Here is a 19,532-nt window from a genome sequence, read left to right as displayed (position 1 = left end):
AAAAAGTGCTCCAGTATCTCCAATTACAAAGATTCCAAACAACAAATATAAACATGTTTGAAAAAAGAGAGTAAGATCACACAATGCCATAGTCACTGAGACTGCAAATATCAACCTACTTTAGGAAACTCTGAATATATGTTACAACAATATCTAAATTAATATGAAAATGCTATTGCATCAAAATATTGTCATAATATTTTCTATCATCTAAAATGAACAGATGTGCATTTTTTGAAAGGTCTTTCATTGCTATATGCTACAAAAAACCAGTCAGGTTCACTAAATAAGCAAAAATTTAATCTCATACTTCAAGGCTTATTTGTTATTATTTTGTTCAAAACTCTGCATTCTTTTTCTTACAAAAGCAGCCCAATTTCTCTGAGTATCAACTAAAGCAGTTTCAGACTTAAAGATCAACCTGTGCCATATATTTGCAGTATTAATGAAATACATTATGCTCAAATATGCTCAAATTATGTATAATATATAAGCAAGATGTGGCAAGCTTTTCATTTATGTCACGTTTGTGAATTTTAAGTAGTGCAAAAGTCTGTTATTTTAGAAATGTATCTATGGGCGTACACAGTGTGATTTTGTATCTAGGAAAATGCTGTGAACTCATAATCAGGCTTCAAGTTTAAAATGAAGCAGAATTAAAGCCAAATTTGTAACTGTAAACTTGGAATCTCAACCTCTGTGTAGTTGCTTCACAGTGCAGCCTTAGGGTTTCACGTTAAATTTCAGAGAGGGAGATGCAGAGAAAAACAAACATCTACACCCACACTCTCATAGAGAAGTCAAGCATGAAAAATTCTGGCCCCAAAGTTTTGAAAATCATTAGGGAACCAACTTTGGCACACACCTGGAAAGCTCTTCGGAAAGCTCCATCTTTCAAGTTAGTCCTATAAAAGAAAGCAATTTTAAAACGTCTCCATCTCTATGTGACCTTGAAAGTCCTATAAACTGTCCAAGGCATTCCTAAAACGATGTCTTACTCAAAAAGGACATGAAAACACAGCAGTTTGCCCCACAGATCTCTGCAGCTCTCATGTGAGGGCGTGTTAGAGAACTTTCAGGACAGCTCAACAAAAGCACTGCTCTCACTGAAGGACACCTGTACTTATTCAAGAGAAATAGGGATGGCTCTGAAATGAAGAAAAAAGCAAGGATTTATTCCAGCATCATAGCAGTTGGATATTTTTTGTGTCTTTGGCCCACCAGCTCCAGAAGACAACCTCTCAGCTGGATGAAGCTCATCTAAAATTTTCTAACCATCACTATTATCATTATTGCTAAGCAAGAGCTACCTTTCATTCTACTTGATGACTTGATGGCTGCCTTATTACAGTACTTTAAATGATGCAACTTTGCTTTTTCCTTTTTTGTTTTTGGCTTGTGACCTAAAAGTTGTAACCAATATTTCATTTGCCTGTGCTGGTTAAATCCATAACACGGCGTATAGCAGAGGAGATACTCAGGGGGTTGAAGAGAGTGAAGGAAATTAGGGAAAAGTCTGTAAAAGTCTGTAAAAGGCCCACCATCTAAGGATTCTCCCAAGTTCAAAACTACACCTACCTAGCTGTTGAATATTTGTACTTTCTCTGAGGAAGGCGGGAAAGGTGTAGAAAGCTGTGTTGATATTTTTCACCTGCAAGCCTTCACTAGAGAGCAGAGATTATATCACCCTCCTGTCTAACATTACATGCCTGGTAGACAGAAACTTAGAGAACCAAACAGATAAGGAATAAGCTGCTCTCTGAACAAATCACACAAAATCAAGTCCAACACATCTTGCACTGAAAACAAGGATGCCAGGACTCCAGCATAAACCTCTCACACTGGTAAAATGCAGATGTTACAGCTGCATTAAAAATCAATACTACAACCAGAATTCACAGATCTCACCAGTACTACACAAATGACATAAAACTTTAAAAGTGATTTTAATTCTTGTTGTGTAAGAAATAAATTACAAGTGAGTACTGATAACTTTAAAAGTCTTTATATAAAATGATGTAATTAAATTCCGTGGAGAACATGTAAGGGAAGACACAGGATAAAATGCACAATGAAAAAAAAGAAAATTGAAACTATACAAAACTGTACAAAATAAAGCAGTTGTGTTGGTTTGTTGTTTTGTATGGGGAGTTGATTTATTTAGCCAAAGAGTGGCACAAAGGTTGGCTCTGATGTCCTTCCATTAGGACTACTACCACCATCACTAAGGATCTGTTTCATTTATTGCAACACACTTTCAGACTAGAAAATCCCATTAGACTTATTAAGCAGATATAATCTATGCATCAAGAATGCAAACATGAATCATAGGAGAAGATCAGAAGAAGATCAGAAGATGAGAAGGAGAAGATCAGAAGGTGACAAGGACCCTTGTCACAAAATTTTCTTTACATCATCCCACTGAATTATTCCATTTGACCTTTTGACACAGGCTGACAGGTATATCCAGGTAAACATGAATTTTATCAAATCAGAAAATAAAACTCAGTATATCACCTCAGAAAAGCAGAAGCATTTGCAGGAGAATGACACTGATTCAGAATGTTCACCTTTCCTTACAAATTTTCTATGGGGTAAGACACAGTCCAATTTTTTTTTTCCTCAAAATACTACACGCAAGTAAAATCTAGAGTAAATTAAATTACATCAGCCTACAAAAAGAAAAGACTGTAGTTTCAAAAGGTTTACACTCTAGCACAAACAACTGCACATGGCAAGCAGTCTGAGCACACATTAAAGCTGTACTTTGATAAATAACCTCCCACAAATGTGTAAACCTTGCCATTAGCACTCTCATCAAAGATACTATGGAGTCTTCTCTAGATGACTTTTCTGTAGCTGTGCAAATTTTTCTTTACTCTTGTCAATGACTAAAAAAAAAAAAATTAGGGGAGGTTGCTTACCGCCTGTATGCAACACCTTGCAATCTTCTGCTGAAGGCTCATTTTCACCCTCTTTGATGTTGCTGATGTTGTCCTTTTCAAGCAGCCTGTCCACCATGGCAATAAGGCAGTTCAAACTCTTTGCCACGTTGGCCCAGACCCTGTCCTGAAAAGACCAGAATTATCACTGCATGTTACTGCAGAAAAAAAACCAAAAAGGGACAATAGTAAGTTATTCATGATGTTAGCATACGACTGCTCCTCTCATCCTTCAGCCTATTACCAACCTGAGCCTTTTTCATGGAGATTCTCTTGCAGCGTAAATGAACCCAAACTTTTATGGTTTTAGACACTGTGCACAAGCGCTTCAAACTCGACATAATGCGGACAAAGTTTCAGGTCTAATAGCAAGGAACTGAGCAGCTTGTCTATTTAAATGATACCTTAAGAGTACAGACACACTCAAAGCTTGACAAATGAAACCTTGTGTGGGCCAGTTTTGTCACAGTGTTTAATAACCTCTTTTTGATAATTTAACATATCCTGTATTTTATCACATCAGTTACTCTGCTGAAGAAAATGTTAATTCAAGGACTAAAATGAGAAACTTGCTGTCATGGCATATTTATTAGCTAACACAATTTCAGTTTTGTTCCTCACCTCTCACACAAACTGCAACCGTCACACTTAACTGAGTTTACAATAGGAGAATTAGGGAAGTAATAGAGAGGTACAAAAAGTTCTGTACAAGCAGAGAGGAAAAGAAATCATGTGGAGCATAAGAAAGAGCTGTTATGGATAATCAAAGCTTTTGCACCCACTTTTGCAGCACTGAATAAGAAGGAAGAAACCAAGCCATACAAGTAATGAGGCTGTTCACAAGACAAGCAATCAGACTAAAACCAAACCATAACAAACCCACAGAAACCACCCTTCCCTCTCCAAGTATATGTTTCAATGCTGAGTCATTCTGAAAGTATTGCAGAGCAACCAGAGTTTGCTTGAGGGTTAAAAATGGGAATTTAACATCACTGCTTTGTTTTGTATTTTACAGAGCCAGAAGCATTATGTATTTGTCAGGTCTTCAGGCAGAAAAATGAAGTTGCAAAAATACCAAGAGAGAAGGTTAAAGAAAACTGAGAACTCAGAGAAATAGCATAGTTCCGTTTAAATGGCAACCCTTGGATTTTGAGTGGAGGCAAATCTAGAGCCACTGCTAAGGCAAACATTTATATCTAATGTCGCTTTTCAACTATATGCCTTGCTTCAGCCTGACTAGAGGGATCTTATCTTATGCCCTGCTCCCTCCTCCTGAGGACACAAAAGACTGAGGGCAGGTATAGATTCCTTCAAAAGTTTCCTCCTCTATGCACTTCAAGCAATCCTGAAAAAACATTTACAATATGTGTGAAACTACTGATTTTTACCGCCCACAAGCATAATTCTGGGGAGAAGGATTCTATGAAGAATCCTCCAGAGTATAAGGGAGCTTCAGAGCTTTCAGTCACTGAAGTTGCTGAGGAATATGCAAGTGAGGTTGCTCAGAGAAGTTGGAGCAATCTAATTTCCCTTTTCTTTTGTGTGATGGGGGAACTTAATTCCTGCACAAAAAAAGCATTAAGCTCTTAAAGAGCATCTGGAGTTATTGCACAAGCAACACAAATATGAGCCCTTGTTTCACATCGGAAAGAGCACTTTTTTCAAACCAACTATTAACCCAGCATTGAGATGATTTCTATAGAATATTCCCACAAACGTTCCCTGAGGGTTTAGAAGCGAAATTCATAAACATCTGTTGACAGAAAGCTCACTCTTATTATCATGTATCTGGCTTTTTTATATACAAGCAACTGAGAGGGAGCAAGGGCCTGTTTCACAGCCCCTTTTCTCCACACAGGAGGCTCCTGGGATTGTGGGCAGATAGAAAATGTAGAGGCATCTATTTATCATTCATTGAGATGTTATTCTGTCTGCACCAAAGGCAGTCACGTTTATCTAAGAAGGCTGTTGAAATTCTGCAGTTTGGCAGGAACAATTTTCAAGTAAAACTGCAGTTTCCCATCACTGAAAATCAAGTGGCTTCTATGATTCTCCATGAGAAGAAATTAATCCGTTTCTTTGTTGGAGAATTTTGCTCAGACATGGCTTGAAGGAAAAAAGGCCATGAAAATATACAGCTGATTGAAAAGTAAAAGGCAGCTGTAAACAGCAAAGTTCTCAGGCTTGTTTTTAATAACAAGTAAATACCTTGTCCTTGGGTAGTGATGGGAAAGCAGTGACAAACATGGAGGCCTTGAGAACAGTTAATAACAGGATGAGAAACACAAGTTTTGGTCTCAATAACAAACCACAGGTATTGAAAACAAGAGGAGGGGTTGCTGTGTAATCTGTAGCCAATGATGAGCTCGGGTTTTGCAATATGTATGAACTTAATTAACACGGTTATAAAAATGTGCATGTTAGATCAATAAATTGGAGTTCGATGCTGATCAATTAAGATGGGCCGTCTCCCTTCACTTCGTCACTTCTTATTGTCATCTTTTACTACTTCCAGAATATTTTCCTGTAGCCTAGCACTGACCTTTCATCTTCTTAAGCAGATGAAAAGATGGAAAGGCAGGCCTTGGCATCAGTGAAAGCTGGGCACCTCTCCTAGGACAATTAAAAATGAGCCTGTAAAATAATTCTCTTTCATTCATCCAACTGAAAAAATTGTAATTAAGTTCCATCTGATCAGAAAGTATCATTAAAAACTAAGACACCTTCCTCATTTCAGAGAGCAGGAATGGACACTCCTTTCTGTCACTGCACCTGACTGGATGTCTTCCTTCTAAACACTGCCAGCCAGTGGAGTCCCAGAGGCTGTTTCTGTTTTTAAAGGATTCTCAGCCTTTCCGAATTCACCACAGAGCTCCTCAGTCACTTCTTGTCCCTCCATACACACCACTTCAGCTGTGTGCTTTGCTTGTGCCATGTATGGCACAGCATCTGCACGTCCAAGCACTCTGAAGATGCTGTGTCGCCTTCATTTCAGTGGATATTCAGATAATTCCTTTGAAGCCCTAAAGCAGATAGCCTTCCAGAAGTAATGGGTTAAAACATAGAATGAGAAGCATGTAAAGAAGGGCCTGGCACTAGAACACACGGAGAAAGCACAGCACCAGGAAAACAGAGCAATAAATTAGATAAAAGGTAGAGCATCATGACAGGGGAAGAGATAAGTATAGGAGAAACTAATAAGCTAAGCAGGTTTAGAGCCAGCAATGTCAAAACGACCCTATGGGTTTTGCCAAGCCACGGGATCCAAGCCAAATACACCGGGAATTGACCAAATTAGGAAAAGAGTTCAAAAGTTTAAAGAGGAAGACTCATCAGAAAGACCCCGTCTATGATGAAGGCAACAGGAACGACCACCTGAAAATTCCCCAAAAGAGATGTCTCCACCTACGCTCCGCCCACGCTCCGCCTACACCACGCCCCATATGAATATGCATGATTATGTACCTGATCTGATGTAATTCTATACCCAAAATTGTATATAAGACTTGCTTTGCTATGAGAACTCAGAAATCCATTTTGTGATTTCTCCGACGCGTCGCTAATAAAAATACCTCCTGCTTAATTGACTTAAGCTGAGTCTGATTAGGCAGTCACCCTGCCTGTTTGGGGCAAAATTTGGCATCATTTTCTGGCGACCACGAAGGGACGTATGGCACCAGACAGGAGATCCAAGCCTTAAGGGTCCTCTCCCGGGCCCGGGTCTGGGGTCGGGGTCTTCTGGGCGCCTCTGACGGCTTTTCGTCGGGAGAAGCTCCTTCCCTGGACCGGTGCTCTCGGATGGACGCTGGCTGCATCTCCTGCTCAATTAAGAGGTATTTGAATTGCCTATTGGCTTTAAGAGGTATTTGAATTGTTTGTTGGTTTTGGGATAAAGCGCTTTGTTTGGAAAACGAGGGTCAGACGTGACCGCTCGCAGGGTAAGCCGGAGGGACGCCTCGGTAAAAATCCCTGATTTTACGGGTTAAAGTCCCGTAAATACGGGTTAAAGTCCCGTAAATAGAGTACAAAAGGAAACGACTAGGTTGTGGTAGAGAAGAGTTGAACTTGGTATCCTTGGTTTGTTTTGCTGTATGGGAGATTGCCTATTGTTCTTTGAGAGCGGGAGAAAGATGTGTTAATTGGTGGTTTTATGTGTTTGTCTTATGTGTCCGCTGTAAAATTTTATAGGGGATGCTTTTATTACTTTCTATGTAAACAGATTGGAAATGTATGTGCATGAACTTGGCAAACTGGTATCTCACGGTCTGCAGGCGACCTCTCGTGGCCCTACCTGGTAAACAGTCCGTTCTGATATAGACCATAAGGCAGGAACTGTTTCATAAAGATGTGTGGGTGAGAGTGAATGAGACGCAGCATCGCTGCGAAGCGAGAGGGAGTCCCGCTCCGCATTTCCTGTTCTTCGCGAGAAGCCAGGTCGGAAACGGACAAAGCGATTGGAAATTGTGTGTATGAAGAGTTAAAATCAATTGACATACAGTATTTGCGAAAAGAGACTGTTCCGGTTAAACAGAAAACGCAGACACAGGGAATAGCCATGGGAAGCCAACAGAGTAAAGATATAAATATGAAAACCCCTTTAGGATGTATCTTAAAACACTGGAAGGACCTGGGAGGGATTCCAGGGGGAAACATAAGTAAAAAAACACTTCTTAAGTATTGCACACAATGGTGGCCTCTGTACCGTCTTGATGACGGAGAAAAGTGGCCACCAGAGGGGACAACTAACTATAATACCATTTTACAACTTATGCTCTTCCTCCGACGGCTCAATAAATGGGATGAGGTAATATACGCAGACATGTTTTTCACCCTAAGGAATAAACCTGAGTGGCAAAAGGGATGTGGAATTAATGTAGCCCCTCAGGACCCCCTAGTATTGGCTTTGGAAAGAGATAAGAAAGGTCCGAAGTCAAAGGACCGTTGCTGTGATGCATGCAGTATTGGACAGCAGTGTCTCAAGTTAACAAGGAGGGATAGTGGAAAGGAGAGCGAAATAAGCTTGTGGGAATACCATCCATTCGCTCCAGGGCGGGAAGGACCCCTTCCCGGACCAAAAGAGGAACAAGGGGATCCTAGCCCATTAAAGGAATTGGAGCAGTGGTGGAAATCTAAGTTTGGATGCAGTCCTCAGAAACTAGACAACGGCTGGGAGGAGGGTAGCCCATCAAAATCGGGGATTAGCGAGGGAAAGGGCAGCCCTCAGGAACTAGGTAGCCCACAGGGGTCGGGGAGCTATGTTGACAGCCCACCCAGACTGGAGCTCGAAAGGGAAGAAGGCAGTCCATTGGGAGAAGAGAGCCGGGGGGAGACACGCAGCCCGCCCAAGCTTAGTCCATACGGGGATAGTAACACATCCAGAAATGGGGGTGACTGTAGAATGGAAACTAACACACCAAGGACTGGTGTTTGCAGAATGGAAACCAGCACACCAAAGGCTGGGGACAAGAGCGACTCATGGGGGGGCGACGTCCCTGAATTAAAATATAAGGGGAGTGGTAATGTGACATGCGAAAAGGAGACAGAGAACAACTCGCAGAGATTGAGTATAATAATACAGATAAAGGATAAAAGAGATGGGAAAGCAGCAGAGGATGAGAGGGGTAGTAGCCCGGGGCAGGATAAGGGTCGACAGATATTAGGGGGACGACAGACCCAGGACGGGAGTCGGACGGACTGTGTAATAGAGATAGGAGGTGAAAATGAGGAACTGGACATAGAGGCACAGGAAGAGAACCCCGGGGCAAGGACCAGTCACTCGCATTATACCAGATCTGTGGCACGAGGGGAAACAAAGCAAAGAGAGGAGGGGAACCATACGATAGCTCCTCTCCGACAAATTATGCCAATGGTAGGGGAAAAGACTAGAGTAAAGGTGCCGTTCTCGACAAGTGATTTGAACAATTGGAGGGATGAAGCAAAAAATTTTAGGAGAAATCCGGAGGGAGTAGCAAAGAGATTTGAATTAATGGCGAAGAATTTAGATATTGATTGGGAGGATATAGAAGTGATGCTGTCGGAGCTGACAGATACAGAAAGGGGGCTTGTGTTGGAAACAGGGAGACAACATGCTCAAGTGTTACCGGGGAGAATAGAAGATAATTTTCCCAGCAGTAAACCAGAATGGGACCCAGGTAACGCGGATCATTATCAACGGTTGGTGCAGTATAGGAAACTGATAGCGATGGGCTTGCGTAATGCAATCCCTAAGGCTATCAACTGGTCAGTGCTATATAACATCAGGCAGGGAAAGGATGAGACCCCATCGGAGTTCTTGGACAGACTCAGGGCGGCAATGAGACAATACACACCCCTAGACCCGGCAACAGAAGAAGGGAAACAGCACCTGCTAGGGTTAATGATGGGACAGAGTAACCCAGACATCAGGAAGAAGTTACAAAAGCTTGAGCACCCAGCAAACAAAAACCTAGAGACACTGCTAAATGAGGCATGGAAGGTATATAATAATAGAGAAGCAGAAGAGAAGAAAAAGGAAGACAGGAGGATAGCCCGAGTGGTGGCTGTAGCAGTGGCAGCTCAAAAGACAGGTTACCCGGAACCTGGAACTCGAGGAAGGGGTAGAGGCAACCCAATGGGAAGGGGAGGGAGACTCCAGCCCCACCCCACTAGGGTAGGGCCAAATCAATGTGCGCACTGCCTACAGATGGGGCACTGGAGGCGAGAATGTCCCCAACTGAGGGAAAGATTTATGGCCACTACCACCACCACACATCAGGATAGTGAATGACGGGGACCGGTGGGCCGTACCCTAGCAGACCCACTGGTTAAAATGGAGCTAGGGGAAGGTAAAAAGGAATTGCGATTTTTAATTGATACGGGAGCAACTTTTTCGGTTTTAAATCAGGAATTGGTACCTAAAAGTGATGAATTTGTACAAGTTGTGGGAGCAACAGGCCAACCAGAAAAAGCTTACTTTTTGAAACCCATTAAATACAAAATTGGGAAACAAATGGGAATACATCAGTTCCTGTATTTACCAAATTCGCCAAAGCCCTTATTGGGAAGAGACCTATTGGAAAACCTGGGAGCCATAATAAAGTTCAACAAGGACAAATTGGAATTTCAAGTAAACGATGAACAACTGATTACAGCCCTAAGCCTAACAATCAGTTGTGTGGAACCCAAACCTGAGAACCACAATTTCGAGCAAATCCTGAGCAAGACTTATCCATTGGTATGGGCTACAGATATACCTGGAAAATCAAAACGAGCGACACCGATTGTTGTCGAACTTAAGGTCGGGGCAAGACCGGTGGTAAGAAAACAATACCCTCTGAGGATAGAAGACAGAAAGGGAATTGAGCCCATAATCAAAAGGTTTTTAGAACTAGGGTTATTGGTAGAATGTGAATCGGACTTTAATACACCGATCTTGCCAGTAAAGAAACCTAATGGAACGTATAGGCTCGTTCAGGATCTGAGGGCAGTAAACGAAATAACCAAGACATTACACCCGGTGGTTGCTAATCCATATACGCTTTTAACTAGGCTAAAGGATAGCCTGGCCTGGTTCACCGTATTAGATTTGAAAGACGCATTCTTCTGCCTTCCCTTAGCCCCCGAGAGTCAAAGGATTTTTGCCTTTGAGTGGGAATCAGTAGATAGGGGGAGAAAGACCCAACTTACCTGGACACGGTTGCCCCAAGGCTGGTCTAACTCGCCCACGATCTTTGGGAATCAGTTAGCCAAAGAATTAGAACAATGGGAAGGGCCGCCGGGAGATGGCGCTCTCCTGCAGTACGTAGACGACCTCCTAATAGCGACAGTGACGGAGGAAGAATGCATTGAATGGACTATTTCCTTGTTGAATTTCCTGGGTTTAAGTGGATATCGAGTCTCTCAACAGAAAGCACAACTGGTGCAAAAGGAAGTGGTGTACTTGGGATACGAAATCTCCAGAGGACAGCGATCCCTGGGAGCAGCCAAGAAAGAGGCCATCTGCCAGATGCCCAAACCAGAGACGGTGAGAGACCTGCGCGCCTTTCTGGGGATGACAGGTTGGTGTCGGCTATAGATCTACCAGTATGGGATACTCGCTAAACCATTGTATGATTTGCTAAAAGAAACCAAGAATGTCCTAGTTTGGACTCCCGAGGCGGAAGGGGCCTTTAAGAGGCTGAAGCGGGAGCTGATGAGAGCACCAGCCTTAGGTCTCCCAGATGTGTCAAAACCATTCTGGCTATTTTCCCATGAGCGGCAAGGGATGGCCCTAGGAGTACTGGCACAGCAGTTGGGACCACACAAGAGAGCTGTGGCCTACTTCTCCAAGCGATTGGATGAAGTAAGTAAAGGATGGCCAGGCTGTCTGAGGGCAGTGGCCGCAGTAATAATTAACATAGAAGAGGCCAGGAAGTTTACGCTGGGCCAAAAGGTGACTGTGTTAGTATCCCACACTGTGTCAGCTGTGCTGGAACAGAAAGGCAACCATTGGTTGTCGCCTTCCAGATTTTTAAAGTACCAGGCCATCCTGGCTGAATCAGATGATGTAACCATTCAGGTAACTAATATTGTGAACCCAGCTTCATTCTTAGAAGGAAGAGCTCCAGCAGAACCCATCGAACATGACTGCCTGGAAACAATTGAAGCCGTCTACTCCAGTCGCCCAGATCTCAAAGAAGAGCCGTTCGAAGGCGCGGACAACTGGTTTTCGGATGGCAGCAGCTTCGTGAGGCAAGGAGTAAGAATGGCTGGCTATGCAGTCACCACTACAGAGAGGGTAATTGAGTCAAACCCCCTGCCTGCAGGGACTTCATCTCAAAAAGCAGAGCTGATAGCCCTGACCCGAGCCCTGGAATTAGCAGAGAACATGCAAATTAATATATGGACAGACTCTAAATATGCCTTTTCTGTCGTACATGCTCATGGAGCCATCTGGAAAGAAAGAGGACTGTTGACTACACAAGGAAAAACAGTCAAACATGCAGGAGAGGTTCTGCGACTGCTGGAGGCGGTCCAACTCCCAACACAGGTGGCCATAATGCATTGCAAGGGGCATTTGAAAGGCAATACTATTCCAGAAATAGGGAACAGGAAGGCAGATACAGAAGCTAAATTGGTGGCCATAAGAAATAAGAAAGCGGAAATAGCGGCCCTAATACCAGGGGAGCTGGATATCAATATCCAGCCAGATTACCAAGAATCAGATCATAAGTGGATTCAAAGGAATAAGGGCAAAATACTAGAAAATGGTTGGGGTCGATTAGAAACAGGACAGTTAGTGATACCAGGAAACGTGATGTGGCAGTTTGTGAAGGCAGAACATGAGAAGGCCCATTGGGGCCTAGATTCGCTTTACCAATATTTGCAGACCAGAATAGCAGGACCAAAATTATTTACTACTATAAAACACGTTACGTCCCAGTGTGAACGGTGTCTGAAGAACAACCCAAACACAGGAACCAAAGTACACCTAGGAGCTATAAACCGAGGTAAATTCCCAGGTGAGATATGGCAAATTGATTTTTCTGAACTCCCAAGAAAAGGGGGGGTTTCGGTACCTGTTGGTATTAACTGACACATTTTCTGGGTGGCCTGAAGCATTCCCCTGTAGGACAAATAAGGAAAGAGAGGTAACTAGAGTACTATTGAATGAAATTATTCCACGGTTTGGGGTACCGAAGAGCATTTCTTCAGATAGAGGTACACATTTCTGTGCAAAAGTAGTGAAAGCAATAAGCAAAGCATTACAAATCAATTGGCAATTGCACACGCCCTACCGTCCACAGGCCAGTGGGCAAGTGGAAAAGATGAATCATCTTATCAAACAGCAAATTGCTAAAATATGCCAAGAGACTAATTTGCAGTGGTATCAAGCTTTGCCTATTGCTCTGCTGAGACTGAGAGTCAAGCCAAGATCGAAGGAAAAGTTAAGTCCTTTTGAAATTCTATATGGTAGACCTTATGCTATGCAAGCTGTAAATGGGGATGTCATAGACCAGATTGGTAATCAATACATTTACGATTATGTAATTGCGGTGGGGAAACAGTTTGATAAGAATGCTGCTGTGATGATAGAGCACCAACCTAAGCAACCGGATTACAAATTGCATCCGTTTAACCCCGGGGATTGGGTGTATGTTAAGAATCTTTCAGGAAAACCCCTACAAGAAAAGTGGGAGGGACCTTTCCAAGTGCTGCTGACTACCTTCACCGCGGTTCGGATCAAGGAACGACCTACGTGGATCCACTATTCACGGGTCAAGAGAGCTCCGGAAAACCAACAAGAGGACATTAAACCTGCCCTATATGTACAGACTTCTGAGTCAGCTGTCTCCGCAGGATCACGTGAGAATCCAACATAAACTAACATTGACTTTGCCAAAACCTTTATCTCTCATAGCAGAATTTAATGCCGAAGCTAGAGCTGCATTGCGTAGCACGCCAATACAGTGGATAGGGTGGGTCGAAACGTACAGTCAACAAGGACCTGACCCACAGGACCCTATTCACGATCGGCCGTGCTTTGGGTGTGGGGAAAGAAATTGTGTGGGACTAATTGGATTTCTTTGTGGAGGTTGCGATAGAAAATTTTGGAACGTACAAAGTTGTTTACTGGACCTCCAATGTTATGAGTGTACCTGCAAAGAAGCAAGGGAAAATGACGACTATTTGGCCTTAGAGAAATTCGCCAACAGACCCATTTTAGAGGCTAAGGAATTGTTTGAAGCTCCTGAACAAATTGTATTAGGGTGGTGCCATTGGAAAGTACACCGCTGGTTACAATATTGTTTGAAACTTAGTCGTTCTAAGGTTTTATCGACCCGTTGCTATTCTTCTGTCCCACGACATCCACTAACAAGTGACCAAATTGGACCCTTTAAAAAACAAAGAGATTTAGACACTGAACTAGAAAAGGCTATTTTACGAGTAGAACAAATTCACATCAAGCAACGAGAACGCCAAAAGAAACAAAATTGACAGCCAGACACTATGACCCCGACTCCACCCCAAACCTTTACAACTCTGATCATTGGACTCTCGATAAGTATAGCTCTTCCCCAAGACTCTTCCCCAATAGACCCATGGTCTCATGCACATCAGTGTATCCACCCGGAATTAGGAATGAGCGGACCCTACTTCGAGGTTTATGCCTTACGTAACAATCAGCCATATGCAAGTAAAGTATGGCATCAGCCCTCCATGATAGCATACAAGGGAGACCAAATCCAAATTGGGTGTCGAGAGCTTGACCCAACAGGAGAAAGAGGAGGAAAAACAAGGCGGCTGATATTAACAATTCAACCCTCGATGCCAGCCTCTAAACAAAACTTAATTACCTTTAGTCTAGTGAAAATGGGCAAACCCATTGCCTGGACTCAACAAAAGGGCCCAATTTCATGTCAGTGGAGCGACTTCAGGGAAGATCCACCTGGATCACAACCCCGAAACTCGGTGATTTATAGAGCATCTAGTGGTCCTGAGGGAGGAGAAGCACTGTGTGAGATGGTATTTAGATTGGATCAGTCAATGACGTTCACATGTGAAAGGGAGTTAAAAACACTGGGACAGGGTTTTAGCTCCCTCGGGCGTGTTTTCGGGCGTGCTGCCGAATATAGGATACAATTACCAGAAGATGTGATCCCATTGTATCCAGATCTAGACTTGCCTCAAGAAACCACCCTACCAGTGGAGTGTAAAGCAGTACACAACCTAACCTTTATAGGGCCTCAGGTGATAAGAAAATCTAACGAACTAAAATTATTGTTGGACCCCACTTATTCCCTGAAAAAGGTGCAAATGAACATTCACACCGATATTACTTATTTGCAAAAGGATTGTCGACCATTTATACAGCAAAGCCTTAAGGGATGGAATGCATGGCTAGCGACAAGGTCTCATCACAGAAAAACAAAAAGAGATCTAAGTGGGTGGATTGGCACCGGATTTGGCATAGTAAACACAATAGATCAAGAGGTATTAGTAAACAAATTAAGTACCGTCACATCGAGCTTAGGAAAGCTTAAGGTGCCTCTCAGTACATCCATGCTTACATTAGCCGAAACACAATCGCTAGTGGTGAAATTACTAGCCATGGTAGCAAACCATACTGCAGAAGATTTTGTAAAGCTCACTGACTACACAGGGGAACTCAGCAGAGACGTTGCACTCGCTATCCAATGCTCTCAGACGCAACAATGGGTACAATCAGTAGCGGCAGGAATAATGAGAGAAGGAACGTCAGGTATATTACCTCAAGAAATAAGGGAAACAATATTAAAGGACAATCACACTACACAATTTGAGAGGGACCATCAGGCTTGGTGGCAACTAGTGAACTTCACCTATGAGCCTCAACAAGAACACATTGAAGCTTATGTCCTCACCATTAGTGCGGCAGAGGAAAGAGCTATCTTTCCCATCCTCACTCTAGGGACAACACACCAAAAAGTCGTTGTTAGGCCAATAAACCATAACGTCTGGGCCAGTTATGATTACACCAAAAATAGGTGGCAATCGGTTAGCACGGAAGCATGTATCCCTAGAGGACAATTAGGCTATGTTTGCGAAAATGCTGTGGTAGAAGCCGAAGATTTATGCTTAGATGCTGAAAACAGTGTATGTACCTTAGAAATGCTTCCGCATGATAAAACACAATCACAAGTTTACTATATAGGAAATGGGTGTGCTTGCGTAAGGACAGCTTGTGACAACGTCACTATAGATAATTGCCTAGAAGAGACTAACAATACTAACTTTTGTGTATGCAACTTTACCAAGATCATAGGTTGTGATTTTCATTACACTGTCCCAATAACTACCCAACAGCTAATTAACACAAATTTCAACCTATATCAAGAGATACCGAAATTACAAATAGGGATGGACGTCAAAATCCTCAAAGCAATGCTTGCACACCCTGAAGTAAAGAAATTGGTGCAAAAGGTGAATCAAACAACTAAACGAATGGTATGGCAGATAGAACACAATTCAGAAAAGATAAAGAATGTCCTGACCGAAATAGAACAAGTAGGCCAGCATCACTGGTGGGACATCCTTACAGGATACTCCCCAACAGCTACACAGGTCTTCCATTACCTGGTGCACCCAATGCTAGTAGTAATTGTAGCTTTGTTATTACTAACTCTTACAAACATCTGTTTGTGGTGGAAATTAAGGGGCATAATGAAGAGGACCCAAATGATTTGGGCAATGGTACGAGCCTATCAGCGTCCTGTGGGACCAGAACTTGACGAAAGAATTCGTAAGTTACTAGAAAAAGGGGGGAAATGAAGCCCTAAAGCAGATAGCCTTCCAGAAGTAATGGGTTAAAACATAGAATGAGAAGCATGTAAAGAAGGGCCTGGCACTAGAACACACGGAGAAAGCACAGCACCAGGAAAACAGAGCAATAAATTAGATAAAAGGTAGAGCATCATGACAGGGGAAGAGATAAGTATAGGAGAAACTAATAAGCTAAGCAGGTTTAGAGCCAGCAATGTCAAAACGACCCTATGGGTTTTGCCAAGCCACGGGATCCAAGCCAAATACACCGGGAATTGACCAAATTAGGAAAAGAGTTCAAAAGTTTAAAGAGGAAGACTCATCAGAAAGACCCCGTCTATGATGAAGGCAACAGGAACGACCACCTGAAAATTCCCCAAAAGAGATGTCTCCACCTACGCTCCGCCCACGCTCCGCCTACACCACGCCCCATATGAATATGCATGATTATGTATCTGATCTGATGTAATTCTATACCCAAAATTGTATATAAGACTTGCTTTGCTATGAGAACTCAGAAATCCATTTTGTGATTTCTCCGACGCGTCGCTAATAAAAATACCTCCTGCTTAATTGACTTAAGCTGAGTCTGATTAGGCAGTCACCCTGCCTGTTTGGGGCAAAATTTGGCATCACCTTAAGGCCTTTTTGAGCTCTGCTCAGAGATTAACACCCTCGTGGGCTGCTTCAAGGGTCAGCTTAAAGAGTTGTTTAAGGATGTAGATTTCAGGCAAAACTAAAGTTCCAACTGCAAAATGTAACACTAGTACTTATAATAGTACTTATAACACTTAGTACTGATAATAGTGAGGAAAAAACCTACAACAGCAAAGGAGGATAGAGCATTGTGCATACAAAGCAACATATATTAAAGTTTTTCCCTTTATAGTTGTGTTTCACAGTGGATTAAGTGTTTTTTCAAATTTTACATGCCTTTATTCTTTCTCTTTCCATCGTGCTAATCACAATTTGATTATTAAAACTCATATCACCTCTACTGACAGAAATAACTGAAAAGTTTAACCATTCAAATCCAGAAAAAATCACAAAATTTCTCCAAAATTTATACTGTCTCAAGTTTGACAATGACTCTGACTCAGCTCAATTCAGAAAACAGTGAAAGATACATTTAATTTGAATCAAGATTACTAATTCAGCAGAAAAAAATGAATGCTGTTTAAAATGACCCACTTATGCAGTTTAATAGGTGAGGACCAAGCACCTGGCGGCTTTTAGTTATGAATTACAGCAAAGCTATCTTCTCTTCAGAGATGCTGAACTGCAGTACTAAATTAAAATGCAGCTTTCACAAATGCCACTTTTTCCAGTGCAAAATTTATCTCTTTTACAAAAACTATTGTGTTATTTATATCTCTAAATGTTTCAACAGCTAAAAACAAACATTTTGGCTTTAGTTCAAGCAAAGAGCACCATTCCAGCCCCTCAGGTTGTTGAGAAAACAAGAAAAAGTGAATTAAAGGCTCTAAAACTGGAGGACAAATGAAATAATGAGTTATTTATTGTTTAAATCTCACGAATACTTAATGCATGGGGCTGGAAATAATTGCCTTTCTTCTAGAAGAAATATATTCTTCTTCCTTTATTTTTGGTGTGGAAAAAATTACAGGTTAGGTGGAATACCATAGCTCACACAAGTTATTAATTATTTACAATAGAGATGAATATGCTGACATCCTTTACGTCTATGAGAATACAGTGATGAACTCAAAGCATGAGCCTGGACTGAATAAAAATAGCTTGAGTACGTATGAAATAAAGTAACAGACCTATTAAAGAAGACATCCACCAAAATAATTGATTTATAACATTTCAGCCATATAAATAATACATATCTTTGAAAGATATGCTAAGAATGTTAAAATCCAAACACTGTATTTAATTCTTTTACAGAACCTCAGACAGTTTCTAAGAACAGAGTCTAGGGGCAATGGGCTGAGGGTTAATTCAGTGTATTTAAAATGATTACAGCCTGAGGGCTGGAGAGGGGTGTTGCAGGGGGTGGGGAACAAAAAAACCATTTCCCTGTGAACAGCATATACTGTTCCAGTCCTTAAATCTGCCCAACTAGCAAAACCAACCCAAGTAAGAACAAAGACTATTCTTGTGTCTGGGCAAGAATACACTCAACACCTTCACTGTTCTATGCACAACTAGGCAGTCTCAGAGCAGCACACTGTACTTAGGCAAAGCCTTGCAATTTAGCTTCAAAATCTGCATATCTGCGATGCATCTGAGAAGCACAATTTTACAGTTTTGCACCCCTTTGCCCCCTGCAACGGCATGTGACAAGGACACTGAGGGCTTGAGGTGGCTTATGCTAATTTGTAGGGTTTCACTGGCCAAGGGTTTCTGTCCACTTACCCACTCCTCCTCATCATACTCAGAATGATGGGGTATGGAGTCCTGCCTTTTGACGTGAGCAGGATGGTCCTGGTGCTGTGCATCAGCCCCTTCCTCTGCACTGCTCCTGGGCACAGCTGGTTTCTTGAGCACACAGCCAGGCCGGGCTGTGTACAGCGCTAGAAGGGCACTTCTCACCAGCTGGTCCTTGAACGTGTGCACAAATAACTCCGTCTAGGGAAAAAACCAAACCAATGGAAAGGTTAGAGCAAAGAATGTGGTATGGCAGCAAAGCTGTGTAACACTGAATTATCCTTAGGCAGAGCGGCTATTTGTTTCAGGCCTGCCTGGGAGGCAGAAAACAAAGTAGGCCAACAAATAATGAGGAAAATTTCAAGAGTTTTAGAGATCACATTCTACAATCCCAGTGTTCTAAGCATTAACACAGGAGCACATTATCTGTCAGAGATCACAATCTTTTCACATTTTATTTGAATTCCAAATTTCACCTCAGAGGCAAGCCTCAACAAGAACCACTTCCAAGAGTAACCAACCACAGCACAATGATTTCTGAATAAGTGTAAGATAAAACACAATTAACCAGTTCAATAATCTCTCTAAATAAAACCCACCACTCTACAATGCTGAAATAGCAGTATCTGCAAAAGCAGTATTTCCACAGATAAATTTTACTACTGGTAGGTGTCAACCCAGATATCATGGTAGGTGACACCTGATTTCAAGCTTGATTTTTTTGTATATTTTAAAGAAAGGAAACTCTGAAGTTGTCTTCTCGGGTCTTCTGAAGATGCTATTCAATCTCTGCATCATTTTTCTATGTTGACTGTTACAGCTGGCATTTTACCGTATTTTTTAAATCCTTCAACCTCCCTGCATTATTCATCTCCCTTCCACCTCAACAAGGAAAGTATGCCTTTGTGCAGACAATCTTAATTAAACAGGGATGTG

At 42.1% G+C, this 19,532-nt stretch overlaps 1 protein-coding gene across 1 annotated transcript in view; it reads right to left on the bottom strand.

Annotated features, from left to right (window-relative positions):
* LOC128949960 (inositol polyphosphate 4-phosphatase type II-like) overlaps positions 1 to 19,532 on the bottom strand; it is a gene marked incomplete at its 5' end in the record, with an annotated part of 107,856 nt that overhangs the window by 41,978 nt on the left and 46,346 nt on the right. The window contains 2 exons of the mRNA XM_054294853.1: positions 2,925 to 3,069; positions 18,585 to 18,797. Coding sequence (XP_054150828.1) covers positions 2,925 to 3,069; positions 18,585 to 18,797 — 358 coding nt within the window. The remainder of the gene's footprint in view (positions 1 to 2,924; positions 3,070 to 18,584; positions 18,798 to 19,532) is intronic.

The sequence above is a fragment of the Melozone crissalis genome, unplaced genomic scaffold, assembly GCF_028551555.1.
Source record: "Melozone crissalis strain CALT ecotype California unplaced genomic scaffold, PUWL_Pcris_2 ptg000347l_1, whole genome shotgun sequence".
Taxonomy (NCBI): domain Eukaryota; kingdom Metazoa; phylum Chordata; class Aves; order Passeriformes; family Passerellidae; genus Melozone; species Melozone crissalis.
This window is presented reverse-complemented; position numbering and strand designations above follow the sequence as displayed.